This window comes from Sinocyclocheilus rhinocerous, unplaced genomic scaffold, assembly GCF_001515625.1.
Source record: "Sinocyclocheilus rhinocerous isolate Xijiao unplaced genomic scaffold, SAMN03320098_v1.1 scaffold484, whole genome shotgun sequence".
NCBI classification, from domain to species: domain Eukaryota; kingdom Metazoa; phylum Chordata; class Actinopteri; order Cypriniformes; family Cyprinidae; genus Sinocyclocheilus; species Sinocyclocheilus rhinocerous.
In genome coordinates this window covers 1,242,442-1,263,057 of record NW_015658063.1, presented here as the reverse complement: position 1 = coordinate 1,263,057, position 20,616 = coordinate 1,242,442, and the positions used below count along the sequence as shown (strand labels likewise).

The window sequence follows — 20,616 nt, the reverse complement described above, 5'->3', positions numbered from 1 at the left end:
TATATATATATAATTAAATAAAAACTAATAATAAAAAGGAACAAAACTGATCAAATACATTTTTGTGGTAATCAATATTATACCACAAATGCTTTTGATTCAGCTTAGCTTTTATAAAATATACCTTTATTAGAAAAGGGTATGAGGCCAACATGAGGAAACGCCTCTTCTCATTCTTTCAGGTCTGCACGTGTAGAAGAGTTAATGCTAAACTCAGTAACACTCATAACTTTACATTGACAAAATCTATTCCACAGGGTGCTTCGGCTCAACACTCACTTGACTGTTCATTAACTTCAGGCCTTTAAGGCATGCGACGGCCTCGTTCCAAACCAACAAAAAATCTCGAACCTTTCTAGCAGAGTTGAACTTGGGGAAAAGGGAGGAGGATGTTTAACCTATTCAAGATCATGAGTGGAAAAAGCGGACATTGTTAAACAGATGCATGTTTAAACATGGATGCAGGACATGCAACAGCTGCATAAACAGTTACTGAAGTGCTGCCAAGCTCCTCATTCAGCCCTCCTCCTCAAATAACCCTCCCTGTGCCGGGGTACGTGATATTTTAAGGGCTTTCTCAAGAAGAGATGGATCACTGTCTAAATGTGAAGGGTCAAAGAAATAACAATCCCTGATATTATTTAAACTTCCGACTTCTCAGGGTTACAACATCTTCTGGGGCAATCAGCCAACTCTGAAATCTTAAAATATTTAGACCTCTAGTCACGATTTAGTCACTAAACAACTGAACCTGATGAGCATAAAGATGGGCTTTGAGGGCATTTGTCTACTCACACTTGGTTTTTGATATCACTCCAGTTAGTATGCTAAATGTTCTTATTTTGAAAGTTCCCACACTTTCTGACCAATAAATTACCATGATTTTCACATGACTTTATAGTTGTTAATGACTAGATAAAGAATTTTTTATAAATATTTTTTAGAGATCACACTCACAAAAAAATTGTCAAAAAAAGGAGCTGGACAACTCAAAACTCAAAAACATCACACACACACACTAGAGATGCGGCTCGAAATCGAAAGTGAGACTGACCGGCCGATCACCGATCCGGGCCAATCATGAGGAAAATCGGCCGATTCCGATCCCTGGCCGATCGATCGGTGCATCTCTAACACACACACAAACTATATATATATAGCGAGTGGGCCTAAAATTAACACTCGCCAAGCGCCAAATGCGAGTAAAAATCAGCGTTGGCGAGTCAATATAACAGTGTCAGTCGCCAGTTGGCGGGTACAACTTTTAAGAATTATAACAATGCAATGAAGTGAAAACAACAGCCAGTTTTTAAACAGATTCGCTGTTTCTGACATAAGCGAATAAAATAATATTTTCCGAAGACAAGATCATCGTGATTAGCTGTTCTGTCATAAGCGACAAGAGCGAATCAAATAATAGGATCCAAACGGACTGATAAGGTCAGAGCAGTGTGATGGCCAGCTTGTCCCTAGACACGGTTCTAATAACTTTTACCCGAGAAGATTTTGCTGCTTCATTTCGGAAGATTAACTTTTCCCTTCTTTATTCTTCATAACCCGAGAATGCGGCGACACATGCCTGGGGTTACGCAGCCTAAACGGTGTTTTTTTTTTTTTTTTACTATATGAAATGTACTTTTCCATGACATTTTAATATAAGAATGAGGTATTTTTAAAATCATTTTGTAGAGACTGCATTCAAACAAACGTTTCAATTGAAGAATTTTCAAAACTTATTTTAATAAATTTTCACAAATTCTCAATTGAAGAATTTTGTGCATAACTTTACTAGAAATTTTCATGACTTTGACATTTTAAATTAATGTAATGTAAATGTAAATGAAATTACAATTAAACAAAATGTATTTAAACACAAAAAAAATGGTGTAACCAATCACAAAATTGAAAAAAAGTGCAGTTTCATATGTAATTATTACTGAATTTTGCTAGGAAAAAGAGATCAATCATTAGTGTAATGAAGGATTTGGGTGCTCATGCCTATTTGAACATGCAAAAAAAATATTTCAAAACAACAAGGAAATGAACAAATATGCTTTGGCAAAAAACAAACATCCTGTTTGCGTGACCATAGCTAACTGAGTTACCTGCTCACATTAAAACTCAAGGTCATACGTGTCAAATGTGTGTCTGCTGAGTGGAACTTATCGAGAGCAGCTGCGTTAAAGGTCTTCACGGGTGACACTAACAAGAGGATTTCAGTGTAGAGTTTCAGTCTCCGGTGTGTAAAACACTTGGTGTGTTGGGCACATTCTCCATAATTATCCGTTTATGGCTTCTTCTCCTTTTTTTCCCTCTCTCTTTACATCTACTATAAGAGGATGGTTCCTTACACTAAACAAGGTAAAATTACACTGCAAGCATCTGCATGCCTGCGCAATGCATCTCTTTCCATCTTGTCACATTCACACACACATAAACACACAGACTGTGTCTATAATTAGGAGAAAGGTCTCCCTGAGGCATTTAATAATTTCCTGTGCAACAAATCAGACAAAGAGGAAGTTCTCTGGACTGTTTGTGGGGGGGGCTTGTGCGCATGCACAACAGTGCCTCCGGAGGTCAGGAGCCTCTCTCGGGCCTAAACCGCTCACTCTGTCCCATTCCCACAGCCCTGGGTTCGGCTATGGCGGGGATTGTGGTTTTATCAGGTCAGGGTCTATGGATAATGAGATGACTGATGACTTATTTCCCAATTTTGGCAATGTGCAAGAAACTGTACTACTGCTTTGAAATAACTCAAGGAAAAGTAGATTGTTCACCCAAAAATGATAATGCGGTCATCATTTCCTCACACTGTTTCAAATGTTTTTTGTCCATATACTGAAAGTCATACATAGGTTTGGAATGAATATGTAGATGAATACATGAAGACATTTTCATGTCTATCCCTTTAAGTAGGGCTGGACGATATGGCCAAAATTTATATCACAATATATTTCTTTATTTCGGTCGATGCGATATAATTCCGATATCGATATGAACAATATCAAAAAAGCCTCAAAAGAACACCCACAATGGATGTCTGTTCCTACAAACTTCTGAAATATTTATTTGCCAAGTCTATGAAACCTCCTACCATAAAATTATATAATATTTTAGAAATAAAAACAGTACAAATAAATAAATGTTCACCTTTTATTTGTAGTTAGCCTTCATACAAAGAAGAAATGTAAAATCATCCACAAATAAACATAAGACTCTCAGGCTGATGATACAAGGGGCAACTTTTTTTGAGCAAAACATAACGCACCATATTAATATTTATATCTTTAATTTTAAACTATAACATAGGCTGATTATTCTTATAGACTGAAACAAAAGTGCTTCAGCCAGAATATGAAAAGTGCTCAGAGTTCCTGCAGAAAACAGAAAAAAAAGAGCGAGCAATAACAAAAACAGGTTGATGGAGACATGACATGAAAATGCAAATTCATTCTCTGCCAGCAGGAGGCGCTTTTGCAGCAGCAGAAACAGCAGTTTCCCTGGTAACGGCTGTACACAAAGCTGCACTGGACTAATAAAAGCTACTTTATCAAATAAAATGAAAATGCCATTGAAACTTTTCTGAAGGCAGTCAGTTCCCTTTAAAGACACATTCATATAAAACACCCGTGCCGCGTTTTGATTTTGAAACGTGCCTGCAGTGCTCATGTTTATTCAACGAAGTCAAACTGTCAAAGCTTTTTGAAAAATCTATTTGTGGCTGCCACAAATCAATGTATAGGAAACACTGGTAATGTATATTGAAATAATTTTTAAAAATTATATTGCGATATATATTGATATTGAATTATTGTCCAGCCCTACCTTTAAGCAATAAGGCGTCAGACTATCAACATTGAGAGGCTCAAATATATTAAAGCTGACAAGTGTGATATTTAAAACACCAGGACCATAACACCACTGTGTTCATTTCCAATAAGGTTCAACAATCCGCTGGCAACTTCCTGTCTGTCACCCTCAGCTGTTCCCTTAATAAAACACAGTGCAAAGAGCCAGCCATCAGCAGGACCGCTGATAACAGCCATTACAGGAACAAAAAAAGATACAGCACAGATCCAAAGGGGAAAGTAGCTCTTTTCAAAGGGTCCTTTTCGAGAGTGATAAGAGGAAGTAGACATCTCTCTATCTCTCTACTTTAATAGACAAAATCACCCAAAGTCACTCATTCGTTGCTCTCATCACAGCTGTAGCTGTTGGCTGAAGGGTTTTGAAGATTTTCATCAAAGATTTTCTTGAGGGGGGATCATCGCGATTGTTTAGTCTGAGCCAGCATGTTTCCCACAAGAGCCAAGGGAAGTTTCAGGTTTTAACCAATCATATGACAGCATCAGTACTGAACCCAACCCTATATCACTATACCACTAAGACTATACAAGATGGTTGATCAAAAGTTGAATGAAGAATTTACCCCAATGTGAACATTTGTTTAATGTTCACAAAGCTATAGCGAATTCATTGTAAAGGCTCATCAACAAGCAATATCACACAAAAATATTCAAGATGGCCAATTTGGCTTCATGACCAAAAAAAAAAACTTTATAATACCAGAAATATGTTTTTGATGGCAGAATTGTGGCCAAAACTGTAAAATGTGCAACTGGCTTTTGACTACATTGTTTCCTGTGACAGATGGGTTTGGCTTTGGCTCATCCATGCAAGTGTGACCTAAATTATATATAATATAAATTATAAATTATATATACATAATATAAACACACACACAAACCAAGTGATGCATTAACAAATGAGGCCAATTTAAGTGATGGCAAGAAGTTCTTTGCTGAAGCCACGATACTGAGTGTTGTGTTTTCTCCCATTCATTTTTCTATGAGTGGTCACTCTCTTCCTCCTCATACTGTCTTTGGCTGTGTGAAGGCTCAGGAGAGTATGTTAGGCATGCTAATGAGCACAAACTTGAAAATTCTGTTTGGTGCCAGGCAGAACGTCAAGCGCATACTATACTAGCAAACTCTGAGGACAAAAAAAGAATGGAAGTAAGTCAGGTTAGTTCAGTCTGCCGGGACTAAATTTGGCCCTGAAAACTAACTGAACGTAGACGGATACAAGACAGCTGCTACGGCTAAAACAAGGCTGCAGGAAAGCTCAGGGAAAGTATACAGAGTCTCAGGACTCATAACGGCTCAAAGACAGGCAGATAATGACACGATTCTACATTTTGTCTCAAAGCGTGATTGTGCCACAACATGAACAACAGTTTTTACAATCAGCTTCAGTAGACTCATTCTTTTCAACTTTGCAATGTCTTGAATTGTAAATGACATCCCTCTGCAAGAGACTTTCTGTATCGCTAGCAGCAGAAAGACACAGTTGAACCAAGATATTATTTGGTGACACCTGGGAGGCAGTCAACACTGTATTGTTCTTACTCTGCATATTTTCAATGGACAATGAGGAAAAAACCCTTCCAGACTGAATAGTGTAATCACATGGCCAGACATCTGACAGACAGAAGAGAGGAGCTTCAGCAGACCCTGAATGTTAATTACTAACCTCTGATGCTATCATCTGACAGCTACAAGATCCTTAACACTACCGGTGCCTCGTCTCTGCTTATCTGAGAACAAGCTGATAGGAACCAAAGGCCAACTGCTTCTCACACCAAAACATGTCCATGAAGTGCACCATTTCTGACTTTATAAGGAAAATGTCCGGTACCGTTCAAAAGTCGGGGGACATTAACACTTTTATTCAGCAAGGATGCATAATTGATCAAAAGTGACCCGAAACACATTTAGAATGTTACAAAAGATTTCAATTTCAAATAAATGATGTTCTTTTAATATTAACAAAACAAAAAACAAAACATGGTATCCTGGTTTCCACAAAAATATTAATCAGCACTCTTAAACATTGATATATTGATACATATGTTAAATAAACTCTTTTCAACATTGATAATAAGAAATGTTCCTTGAGCACCAAATCAGCATATTAGAACGATTTCTGAAGCATCATGTGACACTGAAGACTGAAGTAATGGCTGCTGAAAACTCAGCTTTATAAATGACATTTAAAAAAATACATATCAAATAGAAAGCAGTTATATTAAATTGTAATAATAATTTAATATATTACTGTTTTTACTGTATTTTTGATCAAATAAATGCAGCCTTGGTGAACATTAGATTTCTTAAAAAAAATAAAAAAATTCTTACTGACCATAAACTACGTATTACTATAAAATATTGGGTAATATAATGGCGATATGTACACAACACATACTGTAGAGTTCAAACTGTACAGTTCACACTGTAATCCGAGATTCAAATCTACTTGGAACCTGGAAATAAATAGTTTTAGAATATGGATTTACAACAAATAGATTCAGATTATGGATTCCAATATTATCAAATGGCCAAATATTGGCAGATTAATTAGTCAGAGTTTTATATCATTACCAAAGAGGCTAAAGCAAATTATTTGCCATTTTAACAATGTAATTTACTATAGACATGACAAAAATACAGCATTTCAGATCTAGCATTACACAGGTTTGTAGTGTTTAAATATTTGTTTCTGCAGAAACTCAGCATTTTATAAGGTCAAGGCGGCATGCTGTACAAAGCCCTTAAATCCGTCTTGAACCCATCCATGTAATTATGAAAAAGGAGGACTACAGAGAGCTGAACTTCATTTCCACATGACGAGTGATCGCTGATATCAACAGTATCAAAATGGCCTATGGGAGCATATGGAAAACCTGGCTTTGGATTAATTTCCTCTTTTTTTTTCAATTACAAACAACTAGGGCTTTTCTGCAAAAGCAATTAAATCCATACCGCACATAGCCAATACTGCTCTGTGATCCACTGGTGAAAAAAGGAGGTTGTTTTGGAATTAAATGGGGTCAGAAGTCAATGACGAAACGGGGCCAGTGAAACGGGGAGTATGGGCGTAGGGGTACAAGTCAAGAGTGTCCTGAGGGCACCACATCCTGTAGTATGGCGTGTTTCAGCATGTAGACCATCCATCAGATCCAAAGGCAATGACTAAACGAAATCTCACGGGTCACATTCAGGTCAGTGACATTCCTGAGTGGACACATCCCTAACTGTAGGTAATGCATAACTGGAATGTATACCTAGTTAATATCACAACAGAAAGGATTAATAATGCACAAGAGATACAGCATCAGCGAAAGTTCAGATTATTTTATTTTTTTTACATAATAAATGAGCATATCTTTGACAAACAGCACAGGTCATGGTGACTGTCAAAAAATTGTTCAGACAGATCAGATTATGTTTCTCATGTTTTGTTTTGGTGGCATAATTAAAGGAATATTTGACAAATTCACAAAATCTTTAAGAAAGATTGTTGTGATGCTTACTTTGGAAGACAGTTTTGCTCTTTGATTTGAACTGCTCATCAATTACATTAATGAAGGTCAGATTGGCATTCTTACAATTTGATAATTTGATCATATATTATGAAAATAGAGTAAAACTGGAGTCAGCCGCCAGTCATATTTGGCGCTTGGCGGGTATTAGTTTATAATCCTGCTTGCGGTAATATCTCCCACTCAAAAACTTTCGAGCTTCTCGCGCTTCCTCTCCCTCGGGGACAACAGCGAAAGATGGACAAGGCAATGACTAAACGAAATCTCACGGGTCACATTCAGGTCAGTGACATTCCTGAGTGGACACATCCCTAACTGTAGGTAATGCATAACTGGAATGTATACCTAGTTAATATCACAACAGAAAGGATTAATAATGCACAAGAGATACAGCATCAGCGAAAGTTCAGAAACACCTGTAAAATCATGCATAAAACATGACGTTATAAAGAAAGCAAATTTAATCAAACCTCCAAAATGAACTTTCTCGCCAGTAATCAGTGAATTAGGAAGATTTCCCAGCCAAAAATGTTTCTCAGTGCCTCCCTCGGGGACAACAGCGAAAGATGGACACAACGCCCTGGTGACATCCATTGATGCTGAAGAAACGGTGCTCTAATTTGCCGAAACGGAGCACTTTGCCACCTGCCCCCCCTTCAAGCCACTCCCGGCCCTTCAATTTACTCCCAACGGCAGGAATGTTAAGTTTCAACTTCAAAGTAAAGAGTGATGAATGGACTACAAACACAGGCAGTGGTTAAGCTTTTAGAGTGTAAATTTGGTGTTTAACATCTCATCCAGATGAAGACTTCTCTAAGACGGGGCAATGAAGTTGAAAGTAAGTTCTAATTAAGAATATTCAGTTTGAAAAAGAAAGCCAGGAAGAGAAGAAAGAGGGGATGGAGGGAAGTGAGAGAGAAAAAACAAGCAGACTGAAAGGTGGGGGGTGTATGAACAGACAAGTAGGAATAACCAAACAAAAAGACTAATCCAGTTACTGGATAACCCTTCCCCCGTGTAAAGAAAAGAAGACAAAGGGGTTTTGTGAAGTAGAACTTGAAGAGGGTGGGCTAGAGATAGAGGGGGAGCACTGGCCCATGCCTCAGATCTAAAGATAGGACCCTGACATCCACTCACATGCACACACGGCTGAGGCTTCTCCGGTGGGACGGTGCTTCATTCAAGAGGCTTAAGCAGAGAGCAGCCATTCAAGACATTCCTTAAGCGGCTATACCTTTTTACTTTAATAAGCTCCTTGGTGGCGTTCCTTCATCCTTACTGCTCTCAAATTTGCTGTGGACAAGTCTGTGCGGTTTTATGATTGTGGAAGAAACCACGTATAAACAGAGAGATTTCAGTGGTTGTTTTAAGATTAAAATAATCTTTGATATCCAGGCAGTCATAGACAAAGGAGGAAAATGAAGTAAATCGGCTTTCGAGATTCTGCGATTATGCACAACAAACATTTCCAGACAGGCAACGAGGAACTGGACTGAATGCGTGTATGCGCATAATACACATAAATCAGCTCTAAATCTTATTATGCATGTAAACAAGAGAGCAGATATTTACCTGACAATTTTGTGCTGTCAAACGATTAATTGCGATTAACTGCGTCCAAAATAAAAGTTTTTGTTTACATAATGTGTGTGTACTGTGTATATTTATTATGTATATTTAAGAAAAATATATTATGTAAACAAAAACTTTTATTTTGGATGCGATTAATCACGATTAATCGTTTGACGGCACTAATATGATTAAAATATAAATAATTATAAAATATAATACAGTATAAATATAGTAGAATAATATTAAAAATTAGGGGGCAAGATGAAAAGAAAAAATACCATCTAAACTTTTCTAAAGACAGTAAGTTCCCCTCAGACATGCATTCATATAAACTCCTACCCCTAAATGAATCGCGATTTGTTTAGCATCTCAACCGATTTGAATCGTCACATATTTGAATCGATTTTCAACCGGCTCGCAGTTAATCGTTACATCCCTATTAAAAATAATATAAATTAATATACGATCAAGAAATAATGTATTTATTTACCCTGAAATTAACTTCATAGAATAAAATCAAGTCCATATCACATAGCAACAGTTGCGAGTGATAATTTTTTCTTGGAAAGTTGAGTTTAGGGTTTAAAAATCACAAATGAAAATGAAGCAGAGATGGATTGTGGAACAATACAGAAGATGTTATCATATGAACTAACAGAGTAATGTGTGATGTATCTTTCAAAGCTAATGTACACACCATTATTCATTTACATCTCTCTAGAGTTTGTAGCGCTTATCACCACATCAGCCCTGCAAACTAGCATTCTGGCCAATTATCCAACACAAAGGCAGGAGGAATATCACAACAGAGTGCAGAATTTGCTTTGTTATTCCTCAGGAGGAGATCGTGTTTGGACAGGGGAGACAAAAGGAAGTGACTGCTGTGACTCCGATTACAATCGTGGCTCAACGTTTTTCTGGGTGCCGGAAACCATACTGACCTTTGGTCAACAGAGTGTGTGTGTGAGATATCTTTACAAGACCTGCTTTAAAAAACAAGGTCAGAAATCCTTTAAAAAATGCAGCTCTCAACATTTAGGGCTGTGTAAACAAAAGCTAAATGAAGTTGAATGTGATGTGACATATTACTGATTCATGGGTCGTAATCGAGGCCTTTTGTTAAACAGAAGAGACGCCAGGCCTCCACCTGTCTGACTCTATAATGTGACTTGTTTTCTGTCGTAACCTATTTCTGGATGCATAAAACTTACTTTGACAGATAAGTGTTGCTAAACAAAAAGATGTTTTGATGAATGAGTTTTATGCAAGGTTGGCATGACAAATAATCTAAAAGGAATGTGTGAAGGAACTGTCTAAAATCTGAAATCTGACTCATGCAATGAACTTTGGGGTCATGAAATAGTCTTGAAATCCAGCCTACGTCGAAGGAGAAAAAAGTGGTAAGCCACATAAACTAGTAAGAAAATACACATTTCATAGCTTTATCTCACTGTGAAAAATAAATGAAAACTATCTCTGACTGTATAGAACTGATCAAAAAAGGCAAATAGTTAAAGTGTAAAACAACAAACTGTCACGGATTGACAAATGATTATTTTTCTCTCATTGAATAATCTGTCAGAAGATCATTCGTTTAATATTCTGTCAAAAAGGGCTGAGTTTATTTTCCAGGCACTTCAGAAAAGCATAACACAGGAAACCATAGGATCCAAGGTACGACGGACTAAAACAACTATTTGCCCAGCCACAAGAGGAAAAAAAGCATTAGGGTGTTGTTTCAAGAGCATGATATTTCCCCCAAAACAAGATGCTAATGTAAGCCAGATTTATCAATGGAGAGTTTATCATTTGAAAACACTGTGAATCTCCTACCATATTAATATTGCAATTTTAACATCAGCTCTGCGTGAATGCATTTACTGAAGTACTGAAGAATGGCTTGGGGATTAACTTTGCATTAATTAGGCACTTCTGAAAGTATGAAAAATGTAGACTACTGTATCAACATGCCCAAGTCAAACATATACATTAGCCAAAACCACAGATTATCAAGTATGAGCTGATTTAAATTATAGAAAGATAAAAACACAGCTAAAAATCATATCTAGATGTGTATTAACAGGCACAATCTTACACGGATTACAATTGGGGAAAAAAACAAAAACAGAATTAAGTCAAGCCAACATCCTAGTTGGTTGATTGGGTTGTGCTTAAATTTGCACACCTGGATTTTTGCCATTTACCTCAATTTCACTTCACCTGTGGCATTCATGCTTACATTCTGATGTAAAAACTAATACTAGTAATCAGGTACATCAAATCTCACATTGTTATGCATGTCAAACACACTCCCAAAATGTAACAAATCAACTTTTCCTGAACAATTTTATGATACATTATTGTAGCATGCAATGGAAAAGGTTTGTCTCTAAACCCAGGAAGCGAGGTTGTTCACTCTCCGATTGTAAACCTCATATTTTCCTCTACTTTCAAATCATGCTTCACTGTAAAAGCATGTGCTATCACCGATGCCCGAGGGAGGGTATTTTCATAAAGTATGAACCAGCTGTGTAGAGTACACTGCCAGCTCTTTTAACCATCCGCTCCGAGAGAGCGTGATGTGCTGGAAGAAATAATGAGGAATAATAAATACACTGAGTTTTTCCCATTGTGTTGGGACAACACTCCTGTTCCCATCTGGCTTGTGAAGCTCTGTTTATGTGTGAAAACAGCTGTATTTGGCAACAGACAATCTGCAAGGAAGCCGAGAGATCGGATTCACACTTCAGTACTTGGATGCAACGCTTTGAAGCTTCAGAAGAACTCTTTGTTGGAAAATAACAGAGCGAAGGGCCTGACATCGGATATGTTTTGAAAAGCATGTTTTAAGTTGAGATGTCAGTAAACTGAAAAAGCTGCTTTATGACCTTTTGTGGAAAGTTTTAAGTTGAATAATAGCGTCTAAACTTGAATGAATGACTAAAAAGTAACTTATAAATAATTTTAAAATACAGTGATGATGTCCAAAATGCCACCCAATGTCAGAATTGTGTATATATGGCTTATTTTAAAGTCTAATAAAATTTTTTATAAAAAAATAGGCTGCTAGTATGAGCACATTTGCCAGGCCTGTCAGGCTAAATGGTGAACTGGTTGACCTATATATCACATATCAGGTCATATCAGAGCACTGATATTATTTTGTTTTTGTAACTCTGCAACAGGTTGCAATGCTGGCATCAGCCTAAAGGCCATTAGTTGCAGAGCTTGTGCTTATGGGAGTCTTTTCCTGCTTCTGACACCATTCTGTGAATGACAGATTTGGAAAATAACTACCACACAGTCTTATTCCACTCATACATTAGCAGGAGATTGAACCGTCACATTCACAGCATGAGCTACATTTCCGTAGTTCACTGACAAGTTACGCAAAAACATCGCAGACGATTTTATTGCACGATTATGAAATCAAAGAAATCGTTCGCGATAATGACAGCTGTTTGCATATCTTCTCAGTGTTGAATGTGACCCACAATCTGTGATTCTCCTCCGTGGCCATGGAAAAATGAATATTTATAATGACAGCGATTATACTTTGTCATTTAAAAGTTTCCACAAAGAAATGGATCGACTTCTGTCAGCTTGTTGAACACACACTTTTATTTGGATAATCTACCATATGATGGCTGAAGCAGCAGCGAGCGTCCAGCGGGCGACACTGTTTTCACGCAAATCGGGTAAACACTGTAAACCAAATTCTATGCACCGAGGCAGTGACATTTAAAGACCACATTCTGTACACACATCTTGCTAATAAAGCATAATATGTGTGGAAAAACAGATGAGCCCAAAATATGAACTTTAGAAATCGCTGTCTTAATCCAGAAGCGCTTTCTAGATTACAGTTTTCTAAAGAGAGGAAAACGCTTTACGTTTAACCTTTAAACATGTCGCGTTAATATTCTGGCTCATCTGCATGTCTTTTAGCATCACTGTCTTAGCACATTAAACCAGCATTTGAAAATGCTACAAAACTTTCCCCAAGCTCCTAGGGATTTGATTTTGCTTGTCATTTGTTGAAATAAATATAAAAAGTACAGTGAGTTCGTGACTGTTCGCTGAATGTGACCCACAATCTGTGATTCTCCTCCGTGGCCATGGAAAAATGAATATTTATAATGACAGCGATTATACTTTGTCATTTAAAAGTTTCCACAAAGAAATGGATCGACTTCTGTCAGCTTGTTGAACACACACTTTTATTTGGATAATCTACCATATGATGGCTGAAGCAGCAGCGAGCGTCCAGCGGGCGACACTGTTTTCACGCAAATCGGGTAAACACTGTAAACCAAATTCTACAAAACCTAAGAGAGAAATGCAGTGCATATCATGCAGTGCGATAAAATAGCTTATCTTCCCTGCAAACGATACAAGAAGAATGAATGGTTGTTTAACTTAAAAGGCAAAAACAAAACAAAAGATAAGCATTTATCCTTATAAAGAATGAGAAGTAACCATGGGAACGGATGGCATATCCTGCTAATATGGCGGCATATTAAGCCCTAATGTACAGTGTATGTGTAAAAAGGTGAGAACAAAGTTCAGGGAGGCGAACTGTGGAAAACTTTCAATTCCTCCTTGAATACACACATCAAAGCAACAATACTAGTAATTACTAAGTCATTCAGCTCTGTATGGGAAAAACAAACAAAAGTAGCGTACACTCAAATTTTTCATTGGCATGCAAAATATATTGGCACCATATTGTTTATTGGCTGATTACCGATTTATTGGTATTGGTAATTTTTTTTGGTACTGTTCGATATTGAATAGTTGTTCATGCTCACTTCCATTGTTTATACATTTACAATAGTTTTGCCATCCTCCAGCATTAACTTAAATTTAATTTTTTTAAAGCTAGAGGACTTTTAGACACCGTTAGAGGACATTTACCACCGTAAAAGTCTCAAAATTAATATACATTTTTCATACTGAACAATCTAATGATGCGATACCTAAATTCCCTTTAATAGTTTTTTTTTTTGTTTTTAAATTTTAGACAAACTAGCACAGAATTTTAATATCAGCCATTACAACATTTTCCAGTTACAATGCATCTTTTAAATTGCACATCAATATGTTAAAAAGCATGCAAATTAATCACATCAATACATTTTAAATGAAATTTCATAATTTATTTGAATTTAATTTTCAGCACCAATGAAGATTTATGAAAATAAGTGCAGTGACCTAAAATCATTTCTAATTTAGAGAATTTTGAGAATTCAGAAACATACTCTCAAATACTTTGAAGGATCTTCCTTAAACGTTTGGGAAATTCTCTATAAAAACAGAAGAAAAAAAATACAAGCAGAAATAAGAATAACCCTTAAATATTTCTCAAGCACCCAACTCAGAAAGAAAAGCAGCACAGTGGCATGCCGAAATCATCACCCATCACGCAGACAGGCTTATTTATGCCAAACTAGCGTTAAATCTCTAGAGCTTAACTTTTAACGGGGTCCAGTCATTTGTTACGAGCACTCATCAGTGATGTCAAGAACAGCAAACAGTGGCCCCCGAGGGCTCATTCCACTATTTCACAGTCAAACGGGCACACAGGACAACGCTCTCCTAAATGACACCATAACCACAGCTCCCCGTCTGACGGCTCCTATCGCTGGCACCACAGACCCAGTGTGGGCTCTTTCATTACATGTTTGCACAATCTGGAAAGGACTAGGGGCTCACAATGGCTTTATCACCAGGAAATGAGGGAGATTCTGCACTTTGCCCACCCTGGGTGGTCCGAAGCTCAAATCTTGCCCCTGGCTGTACAATTAGAGCCACCAAATAGTCCAAGTCATTGCTTTCTAAGAGTGGTGGGATTGCAAAAGTGTGGAAACAACAAATTAGCTTGGATTACGTTTACTATAGTGATGCAATTCCAAACAAATTCAATATCAACTGCCAATTTTCGTCTCAAAGGAAAAAAGCAGCAACGGGCCCGATGACAGCTGGAGTAAAACAAAATCGTGCAGTTACATGAACAGCTTGACTACAAAGCTTTCATAAACACAAGTTTCCCATGCTGAGATCATACCTTCCAGAGAATAACAATAGGTTTGAACCAGATAGCAAGCTCTTCTTTCCAACCCCCTACACTTAGATTGGTATAATTTCAGAAATGACAAGTTCTTTGATGGAGTTTGGGGAAAAAAAAGCGCCTCTGAGGGATGAGAGACGAGGACCCCAGAGCCCAGGAAACATTCGGCTGTTCAGTTTCCCACACTGCGAACACTCATCGTCTCCTCTCATGAGAAATCATGAGAGAGAGAGGATGAGACAGGAAAGAGACAAAGAGAGGGGGAAAACAAGAACTGAAAGCAACTTCTTCTCTCAAGAATTTGGCTCTTGTCAAGTAAACCGAGGTCAAACTTCTTAACATACTGTAAATGCCCATTAGCTCCAAGTAAAACAAGCTTATTCCTGACACATAAATAACCGTCTGTACAAATCTTAAAGGAAGATAGTATTAAAAAGGCCACATTGTATTCTGGATAGTGTGCGCCAGAATTTTCCCAGATTTAAACAATTAGGAGACAGATGTTCGACCAGCCCTTTTCCATGAAAACAGAAGTGAAAACAAGGAGAGCTCCTGATTAACGCACAAGGACAGCATATGATTTCAGTGGCGTTACAAACTCAAAACAGGAGAAAAATGAGCTCTTTCATTTTAATAGTTTAGCATTTAAGTATGAAATTGAAGATGAGGCAGGCATCGAACACAATATGATGCAGAGTAAAATGCAAGGCACGGATTGACAGTTCGCAGTAAACACTGCAGATTTCTTCTTTCTATCAGTGAGGGAGGAAATAGGGCATGATAAGGGCCATTCACAAGCTCAAGTTAATGAATCACTCACTGCTGTAGTTTATCAGATGAAAGGAAATTCTCACCCTCCACAAATGCTCCCAAGAGCATTCTGGAGAAAAACTTTATATCAAATGCACTTTGCCAATTCAGGAAGTTGGAAGTAACAAGCTAATAGAATTAAGAGCTTTTTTTTTCTATCAATGCTGCAAAAAATATACACCAAAAACTTTTCACAGCTATAATTCCACATAAATTCATATAAAAACCAATGCACTGACGACAGTCACATTTAAAGAAAGACATCTGTTAATCTACTTAAATATCGACAGAGCATTTATTGTGCATTTTTAATGAGTCAATCAAAAGGGTTCACAAAAAAAATGTCATGCGAACTTACATGCGAGCTAGCTGTTTGAATCAGACTCACTCTGTAAGTGAATCATTCGGATCCAAATTCCAATACTGAGGTCACAAATCGACTCACTCGCTAAACTGAGAGTCATTTTCGAAACAAACTTGGTTTTATCTATTGGTTATTGATTGAATGCAGGCAGATCTGAATGCGATTTTACAGTCGATTATATTTAAGTTAATTGTAGAATCTGGCATATGTCACCAGAGAGAAGGCTAAGGCCCTGTCCGCACGAATGCGGTTATTTTTTAAACCGCAGCCTTTTCTACGCGGTTAGGCCGTTCGTCCACACACAAACGCAGCACCAGTTCACTGAAACCGAACATTTTTGAAAACGCCTGACAGGGTGAAGATTTTCAGAGTTTTTGGCTTGTGACGTCGGCGCCTGTGCGGTTATCTCCGCCTACTGGAGACTTTTTCAGGCTTCTGATTGGCCAACATGGCTTTACGGTTGAGATTATATCGCCACCTGTTGGTTTGGCATGCTCTTGACAGTGCTTCATAGCATGCGTTTGCGTTTTCATGTGGACGGAGATTTTTTTAAAAACGGAAGAAGGAAAAACTCCGTTTATAAAAATACCCGTGTATGTGTGGACTTGGCCTAAATTAAAAAATTATGAGGTTGCATATCCAAGGATGAATTGTTCGCAATAAGATTAATAACATGCATTTAGGAAAAAAGGAGAGGGAATGAACAATTCATTTTCATTCCATGCAGACTTGAATTCGTAATAAAGAAATTAAAAGAAATAAATACTTTTATAACAAAGACAGTAAAACATTATATACTTTACAAGGGTGTACAAGTAAATATTCTATGGCTGACTAAAAAGTCCTTGTTTTAGGCCCCAAGTATAACATCAATGCCTAAGACAATTCTGGAAAAACAACCTCCTATCTACAGAAATATAAATTGGCACTTCTAGCTGGGTATAACACAGTATAGCTAAATTTATGTCTGCAATCCCTCTGGGCTGTGTCTGACAAGTAGACCATTTGAAAACAGACAGCATCAACAATTTTCCATTAACCTGACCATTCTTTAAACCACCACATTATATCTATTTGCCTGTACAAGTTCAGATGCATATGTCTGCAAGTCTTCATTAGCCGGTGTCTGGATGATGATTCACATTTCTCAGTCTCACGCATTCTTGAAGCTTGACAGGCCAGCCAGAACTGGTTAATAAAGAACGAGTGTGGGACATACAGAAATGTTCAATAGTAAATCTACCCTCCTCATCTGTCCTCTCCCCCCAGGCCAGGCCAAATCTCCACGCTCTCTAAGGACTCAGCAGTGTCAAGTTAAGACATGCCTGCTTCCGCCTCGACCATCCCAATGAAGGCAGAATAAACATGAAAGCCATCAAAGGCAGAGCACATAAAATAAAAGCTTATGGCTGGGACCCAGACTACTTGTGGGTTCCCACCTACGGAGTCACTTTGGAAAAAAAAAATCATGGAAGAAGAAAACAAACAAGTTTCAAATCAACAATTGTGAATCTTCTCAGATATTTTGGCTTCAGTTCTCAGTAAGATGTATAAAAAGAGATACGCGTCCACTTCAACCCATCAAAACGATGTATTTTTGAGCAAATTTTGAAGTACTGCATAAAAACACTGTTTGGGAAAAATGGTCAAAATGCATATTAAAAATTCACGCTGTTTTAATGACACGTTTCAAATGCAAAATGCCTAAATCAACAAGAGAACTAAAGTGAATTAGAAGAAAAGGTGTCTGACTGAAAAGGCCCGTTGTAGACCATGTGCTAACAAATGGCTGCTAATTAGCCAAGTGTATGATAGAAAGAATAAAAGCCAAATCACTTCCTCTTCCATTATCTAAATGCAAATGTCTTATTGACACCCTGATTACAGCTCACTAGACATGCTTATTACTTGCATTTTGGTATATAGCTACTGATTCCCCCTACTGATTGGGGGAAGTCGTGGCCTAATGGTTAGAGAGTCGGACTCGTAACCCAAAGGTTGCGGGTTCGAGTCTCGTACCGGCAGGGATTGTAGGTGGGGGGAGTGAACGTACAGCGCTCTCTCCCACCTTCAATACCACGACTGAGGTGCCCTTGAGCAAGGCACCGAACCCCCAACTGCTCCCCGGGCGCCGCAGCATAAATGGCTGCCCACTGCTCCGGGTGTGTGTTCACAGTGTGTGTGTGTTCACTGCTGTGTGTGTGCACTTAGGATGGGTTAAACGCAGAGCACTAATTCCTAGTATGGGTAACCATACTTGGCCACATGTCACGTCACTTTCACTTTTTTTTCGCTTTCACTGATATAGCAGCATCTACTTGGGAACGAGAAGCTACAGAGGTCATTACGTTACTCCTCTTTTCCCACAGGCAGAAGAACCTCCTCCTGCAACCCAATCATTCTGCTTATGCTGGAAGAAATTCAATGATTTGCGTAATATGCACAACTTCACCGCCTAGTAGAGAGGTCACTCAATGCCAGATCTAACAGAGGGTCTATATTGTTGTCTAAAACAGCGATTCTGAACCCAGAGTAGGCTATGTATCTTGTATGATCTTCTTAGGTAAGCTTTCTCCTTGATGGCCCCCAGAACTGAAGAACAGTAAAGTTTGAGCTGTATTTAAAAGGTAATGATTGTTGCTAAATGACATCTAGTATATGATAACAAAACAATACAACAAAAAGTTGAACCATGATGATTAGAAACACGCAGATTTATTATTGCCTAAAGCTATGAAATATGAGTGATGACTGAGTGATCGCTATTAGTAGCATAATGCAGAAAATTAGCATTGCCATATGCTTCACATCTGAGCAGATTGAAAAAGTGGACAGATCATATGACCTTAGAAGTAAGTTAATACTACATATTTAGTGGATACTATTATTTATTTATGAGACACTAGCATGTATTGTCTCACTACAACTGCCTATGCTAACAGTTTACAATAAGCCTAATTTGTGCATTAAATATAATGCATTATATTGAGCAATGTATTTTTACAGCATTTATTACATGTTGATTAAAAAAGTTGTTACATTTTGCAATTAACATTTATTAAATGCTGTAGAAGTACTGTTCATGTTAGTTTATGTCACCTAATAAGATATTATTGTAAAATGTTACCTTGCTTTTTTTCAACTTGTCATACACATTGACTAGTCAGAATGGCTACTTAATGGTTTATTACTACTTTCTAATAAGATTAATAACACAATCTAACAAATGGAATAGATACGAGCAACCATCCAAAAAGTAACTAAGAAATACATAAGGAATAGTAACTAGTATGACTACAATGAATAGTAACTAGTGATGGTGGAATTGGTGTTAACAACTATTGGTTACTAGTCAAACGTGAATAGTTAATATCTGAATCACAGATCTCTATAGATTTCAATAAAAAACGTAATTTGTGAAGTAGTTCACAATGAAGTAGTTACTTGTCACTATCAATAGTAGATTGATACATAAATACATACTGGTGGTGACTAACTTTAATGACTAGTAGTAATGAATAGCTACTAAAGAAACTGAGATGCTTAAAGAACACATGCTAAATCGACTTATCACAACTCTGGAACTACTTTTATTCACAGCGCAGCAAACCAAACAAGATTTTTGTGACTCTGAGACGAGAATACAAGAGAAAGCTGCTTACCCAGGTGAAGGGTCAGGTTGATGGAGTTTGGGTACTGGATGCCCGCTAACATAGTCTGACTTTGCCACCAGGTGGTATCCGCTTGGTTGTTGTAATCGGTGAGATAAACAGAGCCGTGGTGGTGTCTGGGGTCTCCGGCGTCGCAAATGTGGCATGATTTTGTGACTCCCGTTACCCCGGTCTGTACACAGTACTCTTCAGGCGGCGAGCCGCAAGTGTTGGTGGCCACTACGGTTACATTGAAAGCGGCGTTAACAAACTCTGGCATGCAGCGCTGAGGCCGATTGAACTCGTCTATGCATTCATCCATCGCTCCGTGACTGCACGCTGCCCACAAAGTCCATAATAACAAACAGCTAAAAAGCGACATTGTGTCCTTTTGTTTATGCGACCTCAAGTAGCTACCGTCACTGTCTTGATCCCTTAAATCCTCGCAGTCTTTAAAAAGTTTGCAGTAACTCGCCAGCTACCGAGTTTGTGGTTTTGTAAATAAACTCATGCGGAAAATGGTGGTAATCGCTTCACCTCCAAAAAGCGATAGTTGTGGCTTAATCTCCTCGCGACTTCTCTCTTGCAAACCTTCACTTTATTACTGCTTTGTAACCACAGTCATGGGAAAAAAAACTTTTGGAGAAAAGGAACTGTATCCGACTACACCCTGGCAGCTAGTGCGCAAGTCAAAGTACTTCCAAAAAAAAAAAAAATCCCTACGTCTACTTCCGCCTGAAGGATGCTTTGATGGACCGCCGACCCG

At 37.9% G+C, this 20,616-nt stretch overlaps 1 protein-coding gene across 1 annotated transcript in view; it reads right to left on the bottom strand.

The window, feature by feature from the left end:
- Nucleotides 1-20,616, bottom strand: part of lamc1 (laminin, gamma 1) — a 63,863-nt gene extending 43,247 nt beyond the window's left edge. Inside the window, exon 1 of the mRNA XM_016530274.1 lies at nucleotides 19,863-20,616. Within this exon, the coding sequence (XP_016385760.1) occupies nucleotides 19,863-20,232 (370 nt within the window). The 5' untranslated portion in view covers nucleotides 20,233-20,616. The remainder of the gene's footprint in view (nucleotides 1-19,862) is intronic.